The sequence below is a fragment of the Hibiscus syriacus genome, unplaced genomic scaffold (assembly GCF_006381635.1).
Source record: "Hibiscus syriacus cultivar Baekdansim isolate YM2019G1 unplaced genomic scaffold, ASM638163v2 tig00110151_pilon, whole genome shotgun sequence".
Classification (NCBI taxonomy): Eukaryota; Viridiplantae; Streptophyta; class Magnoliopsida; order Malvales; family Malvaceae; genus Hibiscus; species Hibiscus syriacus.
The window spans coordinates 3,868,791-3,892,790 of NW_024062603.1; the positions used below are offsets into that span (position 1 = coordinate 3,868,791).

Here is a 24,000-nt window from a genome sequence, read left to right on the forward strand (position 1 = left end):
GACTTAGTCAATCAATATATTATCAACCAAATCAAATCTCTTTTATTCGAAGTCAAAGGTAACCCCGTCACAAAATCCATCGTCACATTCTCCCATTTCCACTAAGGAATGAAGATTGGTTGCAACAATCCTGACAAAACCTGATGCTCAGCTTTGACTTGCTGACAAGTTAAACATTTAGATATAAATTCGGTGATACTTCTTTTCATTCCCGGCCACCAATACTGACTCTGGAGATCCATAAACATCTTGTTTCCACCCGGGTGCAGCGTCAGTGGACTATAATGAGCTTCTATCAACAACTCATTCTGCAATTTATCATCATCTAGAATCATCAATCTCCCTCAATAATACAGATTCCCATCAGACTTAACCTCAAAATCTTAATTTTCTTCATTCTTTAATTGCTATAATATTCTCAAACACTTTTTCATATTTGCTCTGTAATTCTTTGATTCGATCTAACAATGTTGGCCTAAGCTTTAATTCTGCACACAATACATCATCTCCATCCACAGACAACCTTATGTCTAAAGCTCGTAAGGCTGCAAATGAATTTCGACTTAAAGCATCAGCTACCCCATTTTCTTTTCCGGGATGGAAATCAATTATCACATCATAATCCTTTAGAAATTCTACCCATCTTCTCTGTCTCAAATTTAATTCTTTCTGAGTCATCAAATACTTTAAGCTCTTATAATCCGTATAGAGATAGCAACGTTCCCCATATAAACAGTGACACCATATATTGAGAGCGAACACTAATGTAGCCAATTCCAATTCATGTGTCGAATAATTCTTCTCATGTGGTTTCAATTATCTAGATGCATATAACACCACTTTTCCTTCTTGTATCAATACACGTCCTAAGCCATTATGGGACACGTCACTATAAACCACATAATTCTTACCAGATTTGGGTTGGACCAACACTAGAGCTTCTGTCAAAATTCTTTTTAATGCCTCAAAACTCTCTTGACACTCAGGAGTCTAAACAAACATTATATTTTTCCTCATCAACTTGGTCAAAGGCAAAGTTATCATTGAAAAGATTTTAATAAACCTTCGATAATAACCCGCCATCCCTAGAAAACTCTGAACTTCACACATATTCTTTGGAACTTCCCATTCTAAAATCTGCAAGACTATCCTCAGGTGTGTATTATGCTCTTCATTAGACTTCGAATACACCAATATATCTTCAATGAAAACAACTACAAACTGGTCCAGATAAGGTTGAAACATTCTATTAATAAGATCTATAAAAGCAGTAGGTGAATTCGTTACCCCAAACGACATAACAATAAACTCATAATGACCATATCTCGTTCTAAAAGATGTTTTTAGAATATCTTTTTCCTGAATCTTCAATTGATGATAACAAAAATGCAAATCAATCTTTGAGAATATCGAAGCTCCATTTAACTGATCAAACAAATCATCGATTCTAGGGAGAGGATACTTGTTCTTTACGGTCACCTTGTTGAGCTGTCTATAATCTATACAGAGACGTATTGAGTCATCCTTCTTCTTTACAAATAATACCAGAGCTCCTTAAGGTGACACACTTGGTCTGATAAATCCTTTATCCAATAATTCTTGTAACTGAATCTTTAATTCACTCAAATGTTTTGGTGTCATTCGATAAGGTGTCATTGCAATAGGCATTGTTCCATGCATTACTTCAATTTAAAATTCTACCTCTCTATCTAGAGGTAATCTTGGGAACTCTGTAGGAAAGACATCGGGGAACTCTCTGACTATGGGAATCTCTACTAACCTTTTCTCTGGTATCTATCACATTAGCAATGAAACCCTGACACCCTTGTAACAATAACTTCTTTGCCGACATCACTAATATTACGTTTGCTAATGGATCCCATCGTTCACTAATCACAATTACTTCTATTCCATCAGAACTACTCAAAGTTACTCTTTTCAATCTACAATCATATTTTCATGGTAATGGTATAGCCAATCCATTCCCAAAATTACCTCAAATTCACAAAAGGTAATTCCATCAGATTAGCAGGGAATTCAATTCCCTAAATCCTTATGGGACACCCTCGACACACTCAATTTACCCGAGCACTGTGTCCTAATGGATTTGTCACTATCACATCACTATTGGTTGCTTCTAGTTGAGTTCTCAACTCTCTCTCATCAATCTACTACTAATGTATGAATACATGGAACCCGTATCAATCAATACCAAAACATATTTATCATACAATTGGAAAGTACCTACAATTATCTCAGGATCATCACGTTCTTCGCTTATCTTTATATTGTAAACCTGAGTAGTTGAGCATACTTCCTATTAAGTAGAGAATTCAGAATAATTCATTCATCTACCTCATCCTCTCTGCGATACCGAAGTAGATCGCTTCGATTGTGTAGGCTCTCGAGCCATCATTGGACAATCCTAGATAAAGTGTCTGGTGTCCCCACATCTGAAACAAGCTCCAGAGATTACTATACATATTCCGGTATGGTTCCTTCCACAAAGCTGACACTATCTAGCTTGAACTTGATTAGATCTCCCAGTTCAAGACCCTACATATTGAGTTTGTCTGGATCTCATCGGATTTGATCCTTTAGCAGAGGATATAACTGACTCAGATATTTGAGCTTTTTGTTCCCCAAACCTCATATTCTGAGCTCTATCTAGAGCTTTAGCACGATTAACAACATCCTGGGATTATGATAAATTCAATACGATTAACATTTTTTTCAATCTTGGATGCAAGCCCTCAATAAACCATTCGCATGCATCATTATCAATCGAAACCATCTTAGCAGAAAAACGACTTAACTTATTAAACTCGCACTCGTATTCATACACAGTACAATTCAACTACTTCATGCTCATAAACTCTTGTTCCATCTGCCCTATAAACTGATCTCTAATATACTTATGATTGAACTCTTCCAAGAACAAGGACCATGTCTCTTGGTCACTTGTCATTCTCATAGTGACATTTTGTCCACCATATTCTCACTTTCCCACGAAGTAAGGAGACCACTCTATCTAGCTTCTCCACTTTAGAACAATGGAGTCCATCTAACATCATCTTTACATCATTTAACTAGAGGTCTGCCATAATAGGACCTTTATCTGCTTCACCTTTAAATTCAGGAGCTCCTAATCCTTTCAACTCCTTCATAATATTCATTCTCTGAGTTGAGGGATTAGGAGGTTGGAAACACATCAGGATAGCATCCAACGTCCTGAAGAATACATTTTGGTCTTGTACAGGCACTCCTGAAGGTGTATTTTCTTCACCTTGCCTGTCCAGGGCAGGTGAATTACTACTCTCTTCAGGTCTCTCATCTCCCGCTTCACTTCAGGAACTCTCGTGTTCAGACATCTAATAAGACATAACCACATAATCTTATTAGCAAGACATCATACTCATTACTCTATCATATCAGAAGTTCTCACTATTTTGTTGGCATGTATACTTTTAAAGACACTCTGGACTTTGGTTTATTCCTAGAATCGACTAAACCATAACTCTAATATCTTTAAATGTAATACCCCAACTTGGATACGAATTCGAGGTGTCACATTTACTTTTCCAAAACTATTACTTTTACAAAATAATTGCAAATTCAAACTTGCATTAAAATAAAATTGTTATTTCTTACATAAATACAATAAAAAATATTTACAAATCGATCAGAGCATACTTAATTTAAGCTTTTTATTTATATACCAACAAAATAACATATAACAAAAGTACCTACTGCTTAAATTAATTCTGATATGATCTTCAGTCGATGTATACTGTCTTGCCATTTGTCCTAACTGGGATCCCCTTGATTCTTTGAACCTACGTGTGAAACACTCACACGCTAAGTCACAAACTTAGTGAGGCATATAATACAATAGTACAATAAATAATTCATGAGCATGCAATTCAATAATATTCAAGTGTAATAACAATCATCTTCTATCTACTTAATAAGAACACATATGGACATGCATTTAACTAATCATAATCTATCACCTTATTCAATTTCATTTCACATTATATCATTTATTAGCCCTTGTACATACTGAGAATTTATGGTATTTGAGTGCATTGAGGTTGTGCACAAATACTGTCACCACAACATGTATAACTTTGCACTAAGTGCCCTCGTAGAATTATCTCGAAGGACCTCGTAGATCCCTCGACTCTTGGCATGTCAATTATACCCACTGCTCTCATATCACATAACGTGGACTTTACTACTTATATGTTTTACATGTTCACATTGTCAATCAAATCATTACATGTACTTGTACTCATATAATTTCTCATGTAATCCAATAGGTCATATCTCATCACATATATCACATGTGCATATAACTACGTATATCGTATCATGTAGCTTATGGTTTGTTCTCTTATGTTCACATAGATCTCATAACATATATCATATAAATATATATCACTTATGCATATACTCATAATAATCATGAAATAAACATAGGAAATAGACTTATCAAAGGTCTTATTTCCATAAAACACTATCTATAATATAGTATGCACTCACCTTAGCCTCACTTAGTCAAATCAATTCATATAACTCATTTTCTCTCTCTCGATCGATCTTAACTCTTTGACTATTTCAGAACTTGATTATGTTCAATATCTACACAAATGTACATTTGATACAAATATTAGAATTCTAAACATTATGAATCGATCATCAATAACCTAAGCTAAAAGAAGTACATAATTTAAATTTCCACTTTGAGCAGTATCGGTACTCAAGGCATAGTACTGATTCTTCCTTTACTGTGGTATCGATATCGTGCTTTGGTATCGATACCCTTTCCCGGTTCTGGAATTCTATTTTAAAAATGGTATCGATACCTTCTTAATAGTATCCATACCATGGGTATCGATACTCCTTGAATAACTTATCATATTTTGGCTTATGGTATCGATACTATTCATATAGTATCGATACCCTTACCCCAATTACCATCCATTTCTCTTTGAAGTATGGGTACTTGATGAACAATACATATACCCCTTGCCCAAAATTCACTCATTTAACCAAAAAATTTACCAATACCTACTTAAATCTTCCATTTTGAACTCCTTTCATACCATTGAACTTAACTACACTTACTCAAATCATCTTATATCCATATAACACATCATCAACTTTTATATCTCAACATAAATCTTGAAACCAAGAATCTTACTAAATTTTCAACATGTTCTAATTTCATTTCTAACACCTTACACTTCTTATTCTAGTTGATGAAAAGTCAAATTTAATCTTAAACTTTACTTACTAACTCTTTTTCAAAATTTCACTTAGAAACCTTTTATTTTCTATCATCTATAATTCACAATTCTTTTAGTTTCTACATTCATTTTAGTTTCCATAATCTTTCCTAATTCTCTATCAATCCAAACCATTCTTTATTCCAAGAAATAACCAACTAAAATTCAAACTCACCTTAGATAGGAATCTCACGTTGAGAGGAGGAAGAAGAATGAAGATATTTCTAGATATATTCATTTTTATTTCCCTTTTCATATCTCCGCATGTATATGACGTAACCATAAGAATTTTGTTTAATTCATTTACTTGTCAAATGACCATTTTCCCTTCCATTCATCATTATTTACTATTCAATCCTACATAAAAATATTCCACTTAAGTCCCTAAACTTTTCAATTTATCTAATTTAGTCACTAAATTCTAAAATTTTATAGTTTAGTCGTTAACCCAATGTTTGGGATGTTACATGGAAGCAATGAATCAATAAATTATCATCCTTCACAAGTCGCGTCATTCTTCGACAAAACATAGTCAAATGAGCGACGAGCAAGTTTTCCTATCATACTTCTCAAATTCTGGTATTTTGAACTTTTGGGGTAGGATTAGATCTGGCACTAGGCTCAATTCTGCAGCATCCATTCCATCTTTAGAGCCTTGTATTGATATCTCTTTTAAAAAAAAACCCTTGCACCAGTCCTTTAGATGTTCTGGTACTTCAGTTTTAGATTTTTTCGCTTCCTCGAGATCTATATCAATGTACTCATGAGGGCTATTTTAGGGACTTGTTGTGGCCATTTGAACTTTAACTTCTAAAGGGTGTTCAATAAGCTTTTTAGGTGAGATAACTAATCTTAGGGTAGATTCTGTTGTAGCATGCCCAGAAGTTTCAACTGGAGTAGCACTTGGTTCTTTTGCTGTTTCAGTACATAACCCTGACATTTTGGTCATAATATCATTCATCATACTAGCCTGGCTTTGCAAGATTTGGTATATAATTGATTTTTGTGACTATTCCATTTTCGCCTGCCATTCTTGCTGTATTCTTAGCAAATCTTCTTGCATCTCCTTCCTTAATTGCTCAAGCTTGGAATCCATGGTTTTACTTCATGTACGATGAGGATTGGTTTTTTTACTTGACAATATCGTCTGTCACATAACCTTTTAAAAATTAATTTTGTTGTTCTATTAAATATGAATGCATATTATTGGTAATGTGTTATGAATGATGAATTTTTTTTATTCAAAATGAATGATGCAAGTGAAAAATGCAAATAAAAGGCGTTGATCTAAGCAGTAACCATTCTGAAATAACTTTTATTGGATGAAAAGTTTCACTCATTACAAAGGAGTTCGATTACAGATAAGGTCTATCCCTCAGATTTATCTCTACAATTTCGTTCATAATTGCAATGACCTCCCTTGCATACTCAAAAGTCAGATTCGTTTGAAGTTGGATGATCTTAGCTTTGTTGGCCAATTCATTCATGTACCGAGCAACTCCACCCATTTTTACTATAGCTTCTCCCAACATGCATTCACGTTCTTTACTAGAGAGCGATATTTTTCATAGGTGTTTTTCCACCAAACATTGATGCGTTTGATCTTTTTTCTAGGTCAGTGATTTGAATTCGGCATTGCTAGAGCTCACCTTTCAGCTCTCTGATTTCTTTTTAGAAGGCCTTATTTTCTTCGAGAGTAACTCTTAAGTCTATTGAAGTGGGAGGAACTTGCACTTGAGGCAGATATTGCTCAAGATTCGAGACATGGTTTTTAAGCTCATCATTCATGGCTCGAGATTAGTTTATCTCTTCTTCAAATCTCATCTTTAATTCTCCCATTTCTCTAGTGAATTTTTCCACTTATTTACTTTTTGTGGAGAATCTTTGCATCTACGATCCAATCTATGGCTGTTTTCTATCAAGGATTTGATTCCATCCCTATCTTTCGGACCATATCTCATCCTTTTTCACTCTCTTTCCTCTTTGAGCTTTGAATTCTTCGATCTCTATCTTTGAAATCCTCAATTATGTTATTCATTTCAGTTTTCAACCCTGACTCGACTTTTCTCCTCCTCTAATTCTTTCAGGCTGGTCTCTTTCTCCTCTTGGAGTCTTTGAACTCTACGAGCTTCGGCTTTATATCGCTTGATCAATTCTTTCTTATCGACTTCCAATTCTCCTATTTTTGCGTTTCCAGCTTCTATCCTCTTGAACTGACACTTATTTCCAACCTCAAGACTTTTAATTCATTGCTTCGCAGTTGCTAATTATCTGGCCCACTATTGTGGTATTTTACTCGACCCAAATCTTCTTCTGTCCCGTTACAGCTTTTAATAGTTTTTTTTTAGGTCTTCTAAGTCAGCTTCCACCCCTTCTTTCCTTTTTCTCGTCATTACAAACTATCTGGCATGAAATTCAGCATTGAGAGTTAATATGAAGTTTTCTCTCTCCATTTCTTCTATTATTTTAGCATGTTTAGCCTTTTCCATCTCAAACTCGCTTCTCTGAATTTCCAAGTGCGAAGGGATGTTTCTGGTTTGTTCTTCCATTGACATTGATCCATCTCCAGATGCCAAAAGGATTTTTTTTCATTTACCCTTTGAATTCTCCAGGCTTTATAACCAGGTGTCAATATAACATCCACTCCAACTACCTTGGTACTGAAAGTCAACCTCCAGGAATCAGCCACTTCTTTGACTTTCTTACTATAATTGACTTCTTTATAATCAAATTCAGCACTAGCTAGCCCATGAGTTATTGGAACAAATTGTCGAGCACCGTATTTCCTCAAAACTAACAAAAGAGCGTACTCGACTCCTCCCAACAGTCCTAGCAGTATAATCCAATCCAAATCTCCACACTTGAACAAAATCTGTGTGTACATCAGCCACAGAGTTCTCTATGATATGTTTTGACCCTGCAGATTCCTGAAGAATTCAATCCACTGATTCTTTTGTGGAGTTTCAGGCCATTCTTTTGCAAGGTATTCAACAACGCGAGAATAATCTTTCAAAAAGCGATTATAGTTTACTTTTTCTTCTCTCTAAAAATGACTTCTGGTCAATACGGTAAGCAATTGAGAACAACCTATAAAATGACCTCCACCGAACCTTCTACAAATATTCAAAGATCGGAAAGTCTCAGCTAGAATTGCAGGAACCAAATTTGTCTCTCTCTTTAATTTTTCAACCAAGTCAACTACTGCTAACTCAATAAGTCCCAAACACTTTGGAAAAATTACCAAGCCATATATCCCCAAAGAAAGCACATCTCTCCGTATATTTTCATCTACATGTGCTTCAGCTATCTTTTGTATGTGGGACCACGACACTTCCTCGCTTTCTCCCTTTCATTACAAATGATCATTTACCCATTTTTCACTCATGCCTGAGATCTTTGCAAGCTTCGATTTAAATGATGTCCCTTTTATCGATCGAGAATAGATCTTGTCCACTTTAAGACTCGACAAATTTAGCAAAAAGTGGTATTCCTCAATGGTCGGAGTCATGTTCTCTCGATTGAAAGTGAAGCAACTATAGGTCGTATTCCATAATTGTATTATGATTCGAATGAGGAATGAGTCTACATTGACATACATCAGATAAAATATGTCTCCATAAGTCTGTTGAAAAGCTTGTCTCTCAGTAAGATTCCAACTTTCCCAAATCTTCTTCAATTCCTGAAGTTCATTTTTTTTATAGGGAGACTGGTGTATAATTAGATAGATCTGACACATAGTTCCCTGGGAGGCTATCTCCTCGCTCTTTCTGCTTCGCTTTGGACCAATTTCGTACATATTCAGGATTCACTTCTATGTTTAGGAAACTCCTCTCCATTGTGAAAGTCTTTCCACTTTATTGATACTCATAGATCAATCGCCTTTTCTAATGATATGTACATGCAGTATGAAGAAAAAATAACAAAAAAATAGTTAGTCAAAACAGGTGTGTAAATTCAACATAAAAGAAAAGCATATGAATAAGACGATAAATAAATTGAATTTATTTCCATGTTATCTATCCAAATAAAATTCATCAAAAATCGTCCTACCCAAACATGCTCTCTACCCTTCTATATTTATCTAATTTAAACCTAATTGAAATTTATCAAAAAGGGTCCTACCTAAATATGCTCTCTACCCTCCTATATTTATCTAATTTAAACCTAATTGAAATTCATCAAAAAGGGTCCTACCCAAATATGCTCTCTACCGACCTACATTTATCCAATTAAAACCTAATTGCACATAAATTCTATTTCACATGCTTTTATTCGAAAAGAATGAATCTATTCTATACATTCAAAAATAAATAAGTAAATAAAAGGTTAAAGTAGTTTTCTCCTTCGTGTATGCCTATTTTGGTACCTAATGATGGACAGAGGTTTGACATGACTCTACCTAAGGTGACAGTTCTAAGGTTCTCTATATGCATGGTTTTGGCTCTAATGGAAAATGTACTTGAATTGTCCTTGATGCCGGTGCCCCCTTGGGCTACCAAACCCTCAATCCTAACCCATTACAGTAGTAAACGAATCGAGTTCAATTCGAAGGGATCCTCTTCTTTATACCCATACGAGGAATAAATCCCTACGAAGATATAAGGCATGTATATCCCAGAGGTTACTTGCTAAAGCTCATACGAAGAATAAATTCTTAGGATAGTAAAGCATTCACCCCACTTACTTGGAACGAAGCTCGAGTCTAGAGCTTATGTTATGCAAATGTTCGTGATGTGTGTGAGGAGAAACATACAACCCTTTGACTCAAAAACAGAAAAGAACCAAAAACAAACTCTCCATAAGAACTTTGATAAAGCTGGAAAAAAAAAACAAAAACAATTAAAATGTTAGAATATATAAAAATAAAGAATTTAGAACATTCAATAAATAGATCATAGCTTAACTAGAGACTCAAGCTTATAATTTCCACTATAACGACAATATATAAGCGACCAACAACCTGACTCTCTAAAGACCCCAGCAGAGTCGCTAAGTTGTCATAACCAATTTTTTGAAAAGTACAATTAAGTTTAAAAATAATTATGAATTTTTGAATAAATTTAAAATTTTGAATTAATTTAAAAATTTTGAATTGGAGTCGTCATCGACCTTTTGGTTAGGTAGGCCAAATACCTAAAAACATCTTTTAAAACAATTTTAAGAAAAATCATTTTTTTAAGACAAGACTTGGTCTGCATTAGCCAAAAATTCATTTTTAAAGGTTCAGAAGTTGATTACGCGTGGGGAAGGATAAACACCCCCACAACACTCAAAATCGGTACTTAGTCGCTTATATACCGTCGTAATGGTGGAACTTAAAATTTGAATAAAAATAAAATTATATCTATTTATTGAATATTAATTAAATTAATCTGAATTAATAAATTAAAGAAATTATTTAACTTAATAAGAAATCTCGAGATTCGCAATCCTCCTTCGGGAAAGCTATCTCACCTATTTATTATTCGTAAAGAATATTCTATCTTCGAATTACTTAAAAAATTAATATAGAAAATTGGCATAGAATAAATAAAGATTAATTTTTCTTGAACATACATCAATAATACTAACATTTAAAGATAACAAAATAAAACTAAAACTAAAACATTATCAAAATAGAATAGCAATAAAGAATTAAAATAAATAAAATAAAATAAAAAAAATATAATGATTTTAATAAACTAATATAAAAGTATTCGTGTTTTCAAGTTCATATTCCATTAGAACGTCGTATCGGATTGCACCACTTCGATCAAATGGTACTTTCGCCCGTTCTACAAATAAGGTTCTTAAAAATAATTTCAAATGTATATATATATATGCATTAGGCAAACAGTGAATATCAAACGATTTAAAATGTGACTAAGGGGCTGTTTGTTTGCCTCTTAATGGAATCATTCAGCGCGTTTGTTTTGCACCTCTGAATGATTTAGTGCTGACTGATTCAGTAAAACATTGTTGAATGATTCAGCACAGAAGTACATTCTGAATGATTCAGAGCCACTATCAAGCATCATGTTACATTCAGAGTTACTTCATACAGAGCCTCTGAATCATTCAGCATTTGAATCATTCAGCGCTTAATCATTCAGAGGTAAACAAACAACCCCTAAGTTTAGCAACCATGTCCTAAACTAATTAAAATTTATTATAATAATAAAATGCCTAAGTAATATATATATATATATATAATCCCTATAACAAAATAAAGATGGAATAAAATAAAACCAAATTATCACATGGATCAAAGTAACAAGCATATATTTAGCAAGAAAAAGGTTTAAATCGAAGCTAATTAAAATAGCAGTGTCTAAACAAACAAATAAACCAACATAAATATAAACAGTGACTAAAAATATATATCATAGCAACTTTAAGGGTCTGGTGTGTATATTACCATTTATATATAGTATAAATGAAGGACTAAAAAGTAATGAAAGGAAAATATATGGGTAAGATTAAGTATTTAACTCAACATTCGAAAATAGTGATCAAAATGTAAGTTTCATAAATATAGAAGATAATGTCTAATATCCACAAAATATACACAATAACATTATGGTGACCTAGATACAAGATATACAAATGTGGGGCATGAAATATGAAACAAATAAATTACAACAGTTGATTATAAAAGAAAATTACAAAACCCAGAGGCCCCAATAATGAAATTAACCCACGCGCTGAAATTACGACTCGACCCCTCTCTAAACGGTGTCATTTGGGACCTTAGATATAAGGCCAAACGAAAGGCCTAAGTTTGGTAAGACTCATCATTTTCTCATTTTCCCCTCTCTATTCAAGAATCAGAGTGCAAAATGCTCTCGTTTCTCTCCTCTCCTCTGCCTCTCTCCCTCCATCCTCTATCGAGGATGGAAGCCCCAACTCCCCGACCACCGTAGATTGCTGGCCACGGGGAGTAAAATGTGTCAAAACGCCTTCTTTTTTACTTCTTATCTCTCTTTCTCTTCTAAAAAATCCCTAACATACTTAAAACTCGAAAACCCACCGTATTTTGAACCTTAACAAACCCTAGAAAAGGGAAAAGATTTTACCTTTAGGGATGGTCTTTCCTAGTTCCGATGAGGTCGCTAATAGTCAGAACTACAAGGTACGTTTCGGTTTCGATTTCTCTCATTTCTTTCTCTTTTTTAGTTTTTGTTCTCTACTTTTTCCACTCTCTTTTTTTTCTTCGAAAAAAAGAATCCTCTTTCTTTCTCTTTCCCCCCATTTTATGTTGCATGCGTTGGTTGCGGTGATCCTTCTGTTTCCGAGATGAGAGGATATGATTGCCTCAAAAAAATCTATCTATATTTGTTTTCTCTTTTTTATTTGGGGCTTTTTGACGTGATTAATCTGATGATGGATTGATTTGGTGTAGTGGGCGATTGAGATGACTCCGGCAAGAGCGACAGTGGCGGTGATGGTAGCTTTGCCCTAGGCGACGGCGACAGTGGAGGGTAGCTAGGGCTTCGGGCCCTATATATCATCGGGACAGTTGGATATGGATAGATCAAACGGCTGAAACAAGCCGGCGACTGATGGATCATACCAAAAACCTAGCTTCAAGTGATTTGGATCGTTGGATGGGTCCAGATCTGAGGGTTGTCGTTGACCGGCGTTGGAAAGCTATTAGAAACCCTATTGTGTTTAGGGTTTCAATAAACTGGGTCAGGTCGAATCTGGGCTTCGGGTCATGCCATTGGGCTCCGGGTCTTGTAACTGTGTTGGGTCTTGATGGGTCATACCCTGGGTTGTTGGCCTTGTTGGGATTCGTCTGGGTTTCATGTTTTGTACTGGGGTTGGGCTTCAGGTTGGGGCCTGTAGAAAAATGTAAATAAATAAAATAATAATAATAATAATTATTATTATTATTATTTAAAATAATTTAAAAATCCGGACAAAAACGAGTGTCTACATGCTTCACCTGATCAACCAAAGAGAAGAAGATAGAAGCAACTTTATGAGAAAGAAGCAGTATCATCAAAACATTTCCAGTGCATAGCAGCCTAGAGTCCAGGGCAATGGGGTGACTAAGGTCAATTACAACACATGTTCTCGTTCCATTCTCTCCATTCTTTTTACTACTATTTCTCAATTCCCGGAAAAGGATAGCCTTCCATTGCATACAATCCAATTTAACAAGCATTCATGGCTTAACAATCATGGTGACGGTAGAATTGCTAAAGATAAGCCAAAGTTTATTAATTTCTCATAATCAAGTAGAGTGGCTTAATCTTAACGAATATTTTGGCTATTCTTGCATTGCAAGCACATCATAGCACTGTTTTGGTCTAACCTTCCAAGTTCCAAGTACAAAACTAAGCAATTTTAAAAGTAAAACAGGCTGAAAACTATTGTAGCAAAGTTAGCATGCATACTGCAGTCATGTCATCGGTGAAGTAAACATCATGGTTTCCTTCCATATAAGGGAAGGGATCTCCCAACCACACCATATCAACATCATTATACATTACATTGTAGCCGAGCTCCAAGATTTGCAACAAATGCCGGGGCCTCCTGGCAGTAAAATTGAGGAATCCCTAAATCAAGCACCCAATAAACATGAATTGAAAATGCTAACAAGTAAGAAAGAGATGAAGTTCCATAAACAAAACCTAAAAACGGGATTGGACCTGAGAGGCAAATTTATGAGCGGTTTGTGAATCAAGAGCTGGCGGTACTAGGACGGCATGACCAGGCCATTTTTCATTAACCTTGTCGAGAGTAGCATAATCCTCAGCTATGACAAGGACTTTCTTTTGGTGCTTCTGTCTGGTGATACTAATCAGCCAATTGTTGAGAGAAGGCAAGTAAGGATGACTCACCACGCAGGCAATTATGGTACCGTTTTTGGCGACGAAAGAAGCGGATTCGGCCAAAGAGTAGGCTCGCCATTTGGAAATAGGAGAAGAGGGCATTTTAGAGTTGGAGAATATGGATTGGGGCATGCCTGACCAGGGCGCCAACACTCCGATAATTAACGTGAGCGAGAGGAGAATAATTATGCCCGTTGGACTGAATATCGAAACGGGTCTTTGCGAGGTTGATGAAGAACGTGGGGAGATCGGGTAGCCGTTTGAGAATGGATTCTGGATAGGTCGTTGGTGCAAGAACGACGACATTGTTGCTGGTAATACTAAAGATCGTAAACAAACGAGCTTGTTTATGGAGATTTAAACCAACACGACAACGGGGTGGCCAATTTTGGCTTAAGGAAATGTGTTTTGAGATCGGATCTATAAACGGCGATTCATGACGGTGGCTTTACAGTAGAAGAAAACACTTGAGGATGATATGATTGTCGGTGTTGAGTCCAAACTCCCAACTTTGATGATCTTATCTCCTCAACAATTCTGTAAATTGGCATCTGTTCCTGGATTGATTTTCTCCAACATCCTCAAGGTATAATCCCTACTTTAAATTGCTTTCAAATTTCAAAATATTTTAATTGATTCCTCAAAGTATTATTAGTATAAGTATCACCGACTATAGGATATGTTTTATTGAATCTATTAACTATTAAAAGTTACAAAATAATTCCTCAATTTTACGGTGTTGCTTTGTTGAGTCTCTCAACTATTAAAAGTTACAAAATGCACACCTAACAATTCATATGTTCCAAACTTGTTCTTTCTCGTTAAAAATTTGACGACAATTTGAGCTAGTTGTTAATCTGTTGATTGGGATATCACAAAATCTGATCCCAAATGACTATCATATATCAGTTAACATCTAGCTCAAACCGTAGTCATTTTTTAACAAAAACTGATAAGTTTCGAAACATATGAATAGTCGAGTGATCATTTTGTAACTTTTAATAATTGAGGGATTCAAAAAAGTAACACCCTATAATTAGAGGATTATTTTATAACTTGTAATAGTCGAGGGATTCAACAAAATAATATCTTATAGTTGGAGGACCATTTGTGTACTTTACCCTATAATTTAAAATTTTGTTAGTCTAATTATTAACTTAAATGTTAAATATTAATCTTGTGGGATATGTATTTAAAACATATCAAAATTTAAATATATATGCATATCTATTATATTAATAATTTAAATTCGACATATTAGACAGAACAAATAATATCAATAAAATTCTACTAAATGACAATTTTACTTCTCATTTTTGTTATGTATGGCTCATAAAAAGTCTCGTTGTGGGGTTACGAATTATGTGGGTTGGGGGTGTGGGGGCGCAGCCCCCGCGGTACGGTACAGGGTTGATTTTGTAATTATGTACCAGGGTTTTCTATTATAAATAGAGATGTAACCTAGACCTAAAATATCATTGAATAAAACTTCTAGCGCCGCCTAGGCACCGAGGACGTAAGCTCATTGCCGAACCTCGTAAAATTCTCGTGTTCTTTCGTTTTCTTTACCCGTTTTCGTCAACAATTGGTATCAGATGTCAGGAGCAAAATTCGAAGTCGCGAAATTCGATGGTCAGGGTAACTTCGGATTATGGCAAACGAGGGTGAAGGATCTATTGGCGCAGCAAGGGATCTTGAAGGCTTTGCGACCTACAAAGCCGGCGTCGATGGATGAGGAAGATTGGGAAGAATTGCAGCAGCGAGCGGCAGGAACCATACGATTATGCTTGGCGGACGAGGTCATGTATCACGTCATGCATCTATCGTCTCCAGACGAAATTTGGAGGAAGTTGGAAAGTCAGTTTATGTCCAAATCCTTAACGACAAAACTGTATCTGAAGCAGCGGCTGTATGGGCTGAAGATGCAGGACGATCACGATTTGGCGCAACACGTGAATGTCTTCAATCAAATCGTTTCTGATCTGGCTCGGCTTGATGTGAAAATTGAGGATGAAGACAGAGCGATGATTCTGTTGTGTTCGTTGCCTTCCTCTTACGAACACATGGTGACTACTCTTACATATGGGAAAGAGACTATCAACGTTGAGGAGATTACTGCAGCCTTGTTGGCTCACAACCAGCGGAAGCAGAATGCAGGGGAAAGCTCTCAAGCCGATAGCTTATATGTCAAGGGTAATCGAGATCATGGACGGAAGCCAGAGAAGGCAGGGTCCGGGAAGCGGAATTCCAGATCCAAATCCAGGGATAAGAAGACGATTCACTGTTACAAGTGCAAGGAGGCGGGACATATGAAGCGAGACTGTCCGAAGTTGAAAAAGCAGACCGATGAGAAGCGTGATGGCTCATCCAAGTCTGTGAACGTGGTCGAGGATGATACTTCTGATTGCAGTGAGGGTGATATGCTTTCTATTTCAACGACACAATTGACGGATGCTTGGATTCTTGATTCTGGATGTTCTTATCACATCACGCCAAATAGGGAATGGTTTTCGACATACAGGCCGGTTAATTCTGGTTCGGTTTATTTGGGTGATGATCGATGTTGCAATATTGTTGGTATTGGTGATGTCAGAATTAAGATGCACGATGGCTCCGTTCGGACGTTGAGTGGTGTTCGACATATCCCAGACTTGAAGAAGAATTTGATTTCCTTGGGCACTTTGCACAAGAATGGTTTTATCCCTAAGGCTGACGAGGATAGGGAAACCATTCGGATTGTTAAAGGAGCATTGACTGTGATGAAAGGCAAGATGACTGCAGGGAATATCTACAGATTGTTAGGGAGTACCGTTGCAGGTGGAGTTCACTCTGTTGAGTCCTGTGATGATACGACAAAATTGTGGCATATGCGCCTTGCTCATCTTAGTGAACGTGGTATGGCAGAATTACACAAGAGAAACTTGTTGCATGGTGTGAAAAGCTGTAAGCTCGATTTTTGCAAGTATTGTGTTCTTGGTAAACAGACTAAAGTCCGTTGCAAGACTGTGAAGCACACAACTCAAGGGATTCTTGATTATGTGCATTCTGATGTATGGGGGCCTTCCACGACATCGTCTTTGGGTGGATCTAGGTACTATGTTACTTTTATTGATGATTTTTCACGGAAAGTTTGGGTGTATTTTTTGAAACAGAAATCTGAAGTTTTTGAGAAGTTCAAGTTGTGGAAAGCTGAGGTAGAAAACCAAACAGGACGAAAAATCAAGTGTTTGCGGTCTGATAATGGTACGGAGTACACAGATTCACAGTTCCTACAATTCTGTAAGGAGCATGGGATTCAGAGGCATTTTACAGTGCGCAAGACACCACAACAGAATGGTGTTGCGGAACGAATGAACAGGTCGTTGAATGAAAGAGCCAGATGTTTGTGGTTGAATGCGGGGCTTCCCAAACACTTCTGGGCTGAGGCTGTTAACATGGCGTGTTACCTTATCAACAGATCGCCAAGGGCATCGCTGGCTGGGAAAGTTGCAGAAGAGGTATGGACTGGTCATGATGTTAGTTTTGATAACTTACGGATTTTTGGTTGTCCTGCTTATATGCATGTACCTGCTGATGAGAGATCCAAACTTGATGCAAAATCGAAGGAGTGCATTTTTCTGGGTTACAAGAAAGGTGTCAAAGGATTCAAGTTCTGGGATCCAGTTGCGAAGAAAGTTGTGATTAGTAGAGATGTCGTTTTTGATGAACAGTCTATGTTGCAGCAGAAGCAAGACACGACAGTGGTAGATTTCGAGCAGTTTCCAGTTGAGAAACCAGAAACTTCTCAACCGACTTCTGGTGGTTCCACTACGGATGATTTGCAGGATTATAGTCTCGCCAGAGACAGGGTGAGACGGACGAATATAAAGCCTCCGAACAGATTGGGTTTTGAAGACTTGGTATCTTTTGCACTTACTGTTAGCAGTGATGATCCAGTTACTTTTCATGATGCCGTTACTAGTCAGGAAAACGACAAGTGGATGGCAGCCATGGTTGAGGAGATGGAGTCTTTGAATCACAATCGCACATGGGAGTTAGTTCCCCTTCCTGAGGGTAAGAAGCCGATTGGTTGCAAATGGGTGTATAAGAAGAAACCAGCAGTAACAGAAAAAGAGGGGGAGAAGTTCAAGGCTCGTTTGGTAGCGAAGGGTTTTTCACAGCAGAAAGGAGTTGATTATGATGGAATCTTTTCTCCTGTGGTCAGGCACACTTCAATCCGAGCAGTACTTGCATTGGTGGCTAGTTGGGATTTGCATTTAGAGCAGATGGATGTTAAAACTGCTTTTTTGCATGGTGATTTAGAGGAGCAGATCTACATGCGGCAACCTGAAGGTTTCACTCAACCTGGAAACGAGCATTTAGTTTGCAGATTGAAGAAATCTTTGTACGGGTTAAAACAGTCTCCGAGACAGTGGTATAAACGGTTTGACTCCTATATGATCAAGATTGGCTACAACCGATGTGAGTATGATTGTTGTGTCTATGTTAAGAGCCTTGATGATGGTTCTTTTATTTTTCTATTACTGTATGTTGATGATATGTTGATTGCTGCGAAGAACATGGATGATGTTATCGGTTTGAAAACTTTATTGAGTCAGGAATTTGATATGAAAGATTTAGGTGCTGCAAAGAAAATTCTTGGAATGGAAATTTGCAGGGACAGAGACTCAAGGAAACTGCGGCTATCTCAACGGGGTTATGTTGAGAAAATGCTAGAAAGGTTTGCGATGAGCAGCGCGAAACCAGTTAGCACTCCATTGGCGAATCACTTTAAGCTCTCATCAGAACAGTGCCCTAAGACAGATAAGGAAGCTGAAAATATGGCAAAGGTTCCGTATTCTAATGCTGTTGGCTGCTTGATGTATGCGATGGTATGTACTCGTCCTGATTTAGCTCATGCTGTTAGTCAAGTTTGTAAGTACATGTCTAAACCTGGTAAGCAACATTGGGATGCAGTCAAGTGGATCTTTCGGTACTTAAAGGGTACTGTGGGACATGGAATTGTTTTTGGGAGTCAGCGGGATAATCCTTTGGTTGTAGGATATGTGGATTCAGATTATGCAGGTGACTTGGATAATAGAAGATCTACGACAGGGTATGTGTTTACTCTTGGTGGAGGGCCTATTTGCTGGAAGTCTACTGTTCAATCTGTCGTGGCACTATCTACAACTGAAGCTGAATACATGGCAGCGGCTGAAGCTGCAAAAGAAGCTTTATGGCTTACTGGTTTAGTGAAGGAGTTGGGTGTTCAACAAGGTGGAGTTCAGTTGCTTTGTGATAATCAAAGTGCTATTCACTTGGCTAAGAATCAGGTGTATCGTGCTAGAACTAAACATATTGATGTAAGGTTCCACAAGATCAGAGAGTTGGTTGCATCTGGAGAGGTTTTGTTTCAGAAGGTACATACTGATGAGAATGCCGCTGATATGTTCACCAAGCCAGTTACGACAGACAAGTTCAAGCATTGCTTGGACTTGTTGAATGTTTCGAGTTGTTAAAGAAGCAAGGTAACCCAACCCACATTGAAGTTTCCAAGGGGCAGGATATTCGCCAAGGTGGAGATTTATTATGTATGGCTCATAAAAAGTCTCGTTGTGGGTTACGAATTATGTGGGTTGGGGGTGTGGGGGCGCAGCCCCCGCGGTACGGTACAGGGTTGATTTTGTAATTATGTACCAGGGTTTTCTATTATAAATAGAGATGTAACCTAGACCTAAAATATCATTGAATAAAACTTCTAGCGCCGCCTAGGCACCGAGGACGTAAGCTCATTGCCGAACCTCGTAAAATTCTCGTGTTCTTTCATTTTCTTTACCCGTTTTCGTCAACAATTTTGTACACCTTTGTTAACTTATTTAATTAAACTCCTTTATCTATAATAGAATTGTTGTCTAGAAAATAGAAATTTTATTGTATAGACATGATAAATTACATATGATAACGCCTAAATTGTTTAGAAAATTAGAAACATTTGCCCTTTTACGAACAGATTAGAATTGGGTTATTACGGTTGTATACGGTGAAAACAGGTTTGCACAAATCATTTGCGGGAAAATGTGTTTATTTAGCGTAATTTATAACACGCTTCATCTCTGTTACATTAAACAAAGCTGCTAAGGACCAGAAGGAAATTCTCTCCAATGAGAGAAAATAAAAGCTCAAATTATTGGATTATTCGACCAATTATTGATGAGTGGGTAATGTTACTCATCTCGTATTTTATACAAATTGCTCATTATTGAAAACCCGTATAAGAGGGAAAAGAATTTCCAATTAATAAACTAACAACTGAAAAAACGAGGGTTAAATATACTTTTAGGTGACTAAATTATTCCTTAAATTGATACTTAAATTTTTTTTTTAACGATAGACATCTAAAAGGATAACGGAAAAATATTAGGTACATATTTTTAACTAAACTTTCTTTAAACACCAAAAGTCAATTTGAAGTATAATTTAAACACCTATTAAACCAAAAACAAGGGGATAATAACTCGGAAGATGGTGAACTGAGCTCATTACCAAAGGCTGATCCCGAGGTTGCCGTTGGTGAGCCTGAAAGGGAAATTGGAAATAACAATAGCGAGACAGAATCTGATCTGCCAATCAATCCGTCTTTGCCAGATGAGTGCACCCGGACAGACAGAGACTGTCTTGTTAAAAGAATTGCCGGTTGGAGTAATTGATGAGGAGCCAGTCATTTCCAGAATTGATGAGCAACAGATTGAGGCAGTATCAAATTACAGTGCGAAGGATGAAAAAGCGGATGAATTTACCAATAGCCGCGAGCCAGAAGTAGAGAAGGTTGTCAACGATGACAACAAATTCGACCTGCAGCAACATAAGAATGACGTCCTTCAGCAACATGAGGATGATTCAGGCGTGATACCTGCAGATGATGTGGCATCATCAGAATCAGAGGCAGGAAGCGAAGCAACCCAGGTGAAAGGAGTCCTCTTTTAGGAGACGAAAGCAGCAGAGCAGCCTGTAAGAACTGAGGAGAAAGAGGGAGAAGATGGTCCTTCAAATCAAATGGAGATTGTAATAACCATTTTTTAAAAACAATTAGGTTTAAAAATAATTATGACTTTATTTTAAAAAATTAGTGATTTTGAATTAATTTGAATTAAATTGAATGGTAGTCGCCATCGACCTTTGGGTTAGATAGGTCGAATAACTAAAAACGTCTTTTTAAAAAAAAATTAAAAATCATTTTTTATACAAAAATTGGTATGTGTTATCAGAAAATTTTAGGGTTTCGAAAGTCGGTTACGCATGGGGAAGGATAAGGACCTCACAGTGCCCAAAATTAGTACTTAGCCGCTTATACACCGTCGTAATGGTGGAACTTAAAATTCGAATCAAAAGTAAAATTATGATCTATTTATTGAATATTAATTAAATTACTCTGAATTAATAAATTAAAGAAAATCCTTTAACTTTATAAGAAATCTCATGATTTGCAATCTTCCATATGGAAAGCTACCTCTCCTATTTCTTATCCGTAAAGAATATTCTGTCTTCGAATTTCTAAAAAAATTAATATCGAAAATTAGCATAGAATAAATCATGATTCATTTGTCTTGAATATACATCATTAATACCAACATTTAATATAACAAAATAAAATTAAAATTAAAACATTAAACATTATAAAAATAAAAAATAAAAATAAAAATAAAAATATAATGATTTTAATAAAAAAAATTTGCTCTTTCAAGTTCATATTCCAATAGAACGTCGTATCGGATTGCACCACTTCGATCAAATGGTATTTTCCACGCCCATTCTACAAATAAAGTATGTAACACCCATCCCCGTATATCTTTCCGTACACGAGATACATATGTCACATCACTTTTTAAAACAGTTTCTCATTTGAAAACCCATAAAATTTTATTTTTCGAATTCTTAAAACATAACAATTTTTAAGATAAAACAAAACATTGTTTATAATATGTTATAAAGTTCTACTTAATTAAAATTTAGAGCATTTTTAGTACTTTAATTACATGTCGAATAAGTTTTCCAAAATAAACAGGATTGTCCTATTGTCACTGAGGAGTCAACCTTAATTGATGATCACCAATGCAACAGATGCACTCCTTACTCTGTTAATCTCTTCCTTTACCTACGTGTAAAATCAACACACGTTAAATATGTACTTAGTGAGACACAATATTGTAAAGAAACAAATATGTATACTTAAGAATATCATGGTTATTTGATTTCAAACTAATTTGTATCATCCATAAGGATTTGACAAGTCCCTAATATTGAAACCAAACTTCTTTCATACTATTATCATAAACATCCTTAGTATGTCCAAAATACCTCTCTTTCTTGTACATTTTTTTCATTTTTCTTTAGTAATTATTTGTTAATTTTAGTTGTGGCATCCTTTCATGCATTAATGCATCCTTTCATGCATTTTAGTTATGGCATCCTTTCATGACTTAATGCATCCTTTCATGAATTTTAGTTATAGCGTCCTTTCAAGCCTTAATGCATCCTTTCATGCATTTTACTTATAGTATCCTTTCATGCCTTAATGCATCCTTTCATGCATTTTAGTTATGGCATCCTTTCATGCCTTAATGCATCCTTTCATGCATTTTAGTTATGGCATCCTTTCATGCATTTTAGTTATGGCATCCTTTCATGCATTTTAGTTAGGGCATCCTTTCATGCATTTTAGTTAGGTGATTAAAGCATGCCCTACTCCACGTGGTGAGGTAAGACTTGCACTTTGATTGTAGGACCTAGGAAAGCAGCAAGTGTTCCTGAAATAAGAATACTTAAAAGAAAATGGTTAAGTATGAATGAATAAGTTGGTAAGATAAAACAATAGCAGCAGAATAAATGAAGATGATGATATGTTTGACAGGATTTAGAGAAGTATTTGTATGGTGGAATTATGGTATGGTTATGGTTGAGTTTATGAAAGAAAATGGAAGATGATGGATAGTATCTTAGAAAGACCAAGGAAGAACCAGTGCTACAATGAGCAAAGACCCAGCCTTACAAATCTCTCTAAGGGGTGGTAGAAAAGGACTTAGACCCACTATCTATAAAGAGATAGCAACCACAAGTATCAAGGTGGATAGAAGATAGGTGACGCCACAAGCACAAGAGCACTTGATAAGTCGATATAGTTCTTAAAGAACTAGAAAGAGAGAAAATCTCACAAGTTTTTATTAAACAAAGTTGGTTCCTTTACAAAATGAAAGCTAAACTATTTATAGGCCTAAGGATTCCTAGGATACACATACAAGCTTTAATGAGTGAACATTCATGGATGAATGTTCATACTTTAAGTAGATACAAAGCATGGCTTAGGTGAATGAATTTTGATGAATGGATGTTCATCTTTTAATGGAATATATCCTTTGGCTGAATTCATCCCACCTTGCATGAACTTGTTGATTTATCTTATATGGATGAATGTTCATGAATGTATCTTGGCTGAAATTCTTCCCCCTTGTGTGAACATGACTATTTGGCTTCTTGAATGAATATGCATGAATGGATGAACTTAAAAGCCTTTGAAAGAATTCTTGCACCTCCTCACAAATGTTCTGATTCATTTTAATATTCTTTTCTCTTCCATGCATGTCTTCATTAATTCCTCCCATGCATAAGTCCTTTAAAGGAGATGAATGGTTGCATATCCCGTATTAATTTCCAGCCTGCACTGTCTTCAGTAATCTGGGTATAACTCAAGCTCCCGATATCGGATTTATGTGATTCAAAGTGCGTTGGAAATATATGAGATAGGTGATTAAATGTTAAGAAGACTTAATCACCTAACGATTCTTGGAACATGTTAAAAAATGGAGATCAATCTAACTGACGTGAACAGTCCAACCAACTCTTCAATTTCCTTTAGT

At 36.1% G+C, this 24,000-nt stretch overlaps 1 protein-coding gene across 1 annotated transcript; it reads right to left on the reverse strand.

Moving 5' to 3' along the window:
- Positions 1-13,409: 13,409 nt before the first annotated feature.
- Positions 13,410-14,479, reverse strand: LOC120215643 (UDP-D-xylose:L-fucose alpha-1,3-D-xylosyltransferase MGP4-like). The gene is made up of 2 exons (XM_039213271.1): positions 13,928-14,479; positions 13,410-13,834 (listed from the first exon to the last, which is right to left on the reverse strand). The coding sequence occupies exons 1-2, from the start codon at positions 14,414-14,416 to the stop codon at positions 13,646-13,648; spliced, it is 678 nt and encodes a 225-aa protein (XP_039069202.1). The 5' UTR covers positions 14,417-14,479; the 3' UTR covers positions 13,410-13,645.
- Between the last annotated feature and the right edge of the window lie 9,521 nt (positions 14,480-24,000).

Coding starts and splice junctions, on each gene's coding strand:
- LOC120215643 (XM_039213271.1), bottom strand. CDS start 14,416: ATGTCGTCGTTCTTGCACCAACGACCTATCCAGAATCCATTCTCAAAC. Junction 13,835..13,927: donor CTCATAAATTTGCCTCTCAG/GTCCAATCCCGT, acceptor TGCTTGATTTAG/GGATTCCTCAATTTTACTGC.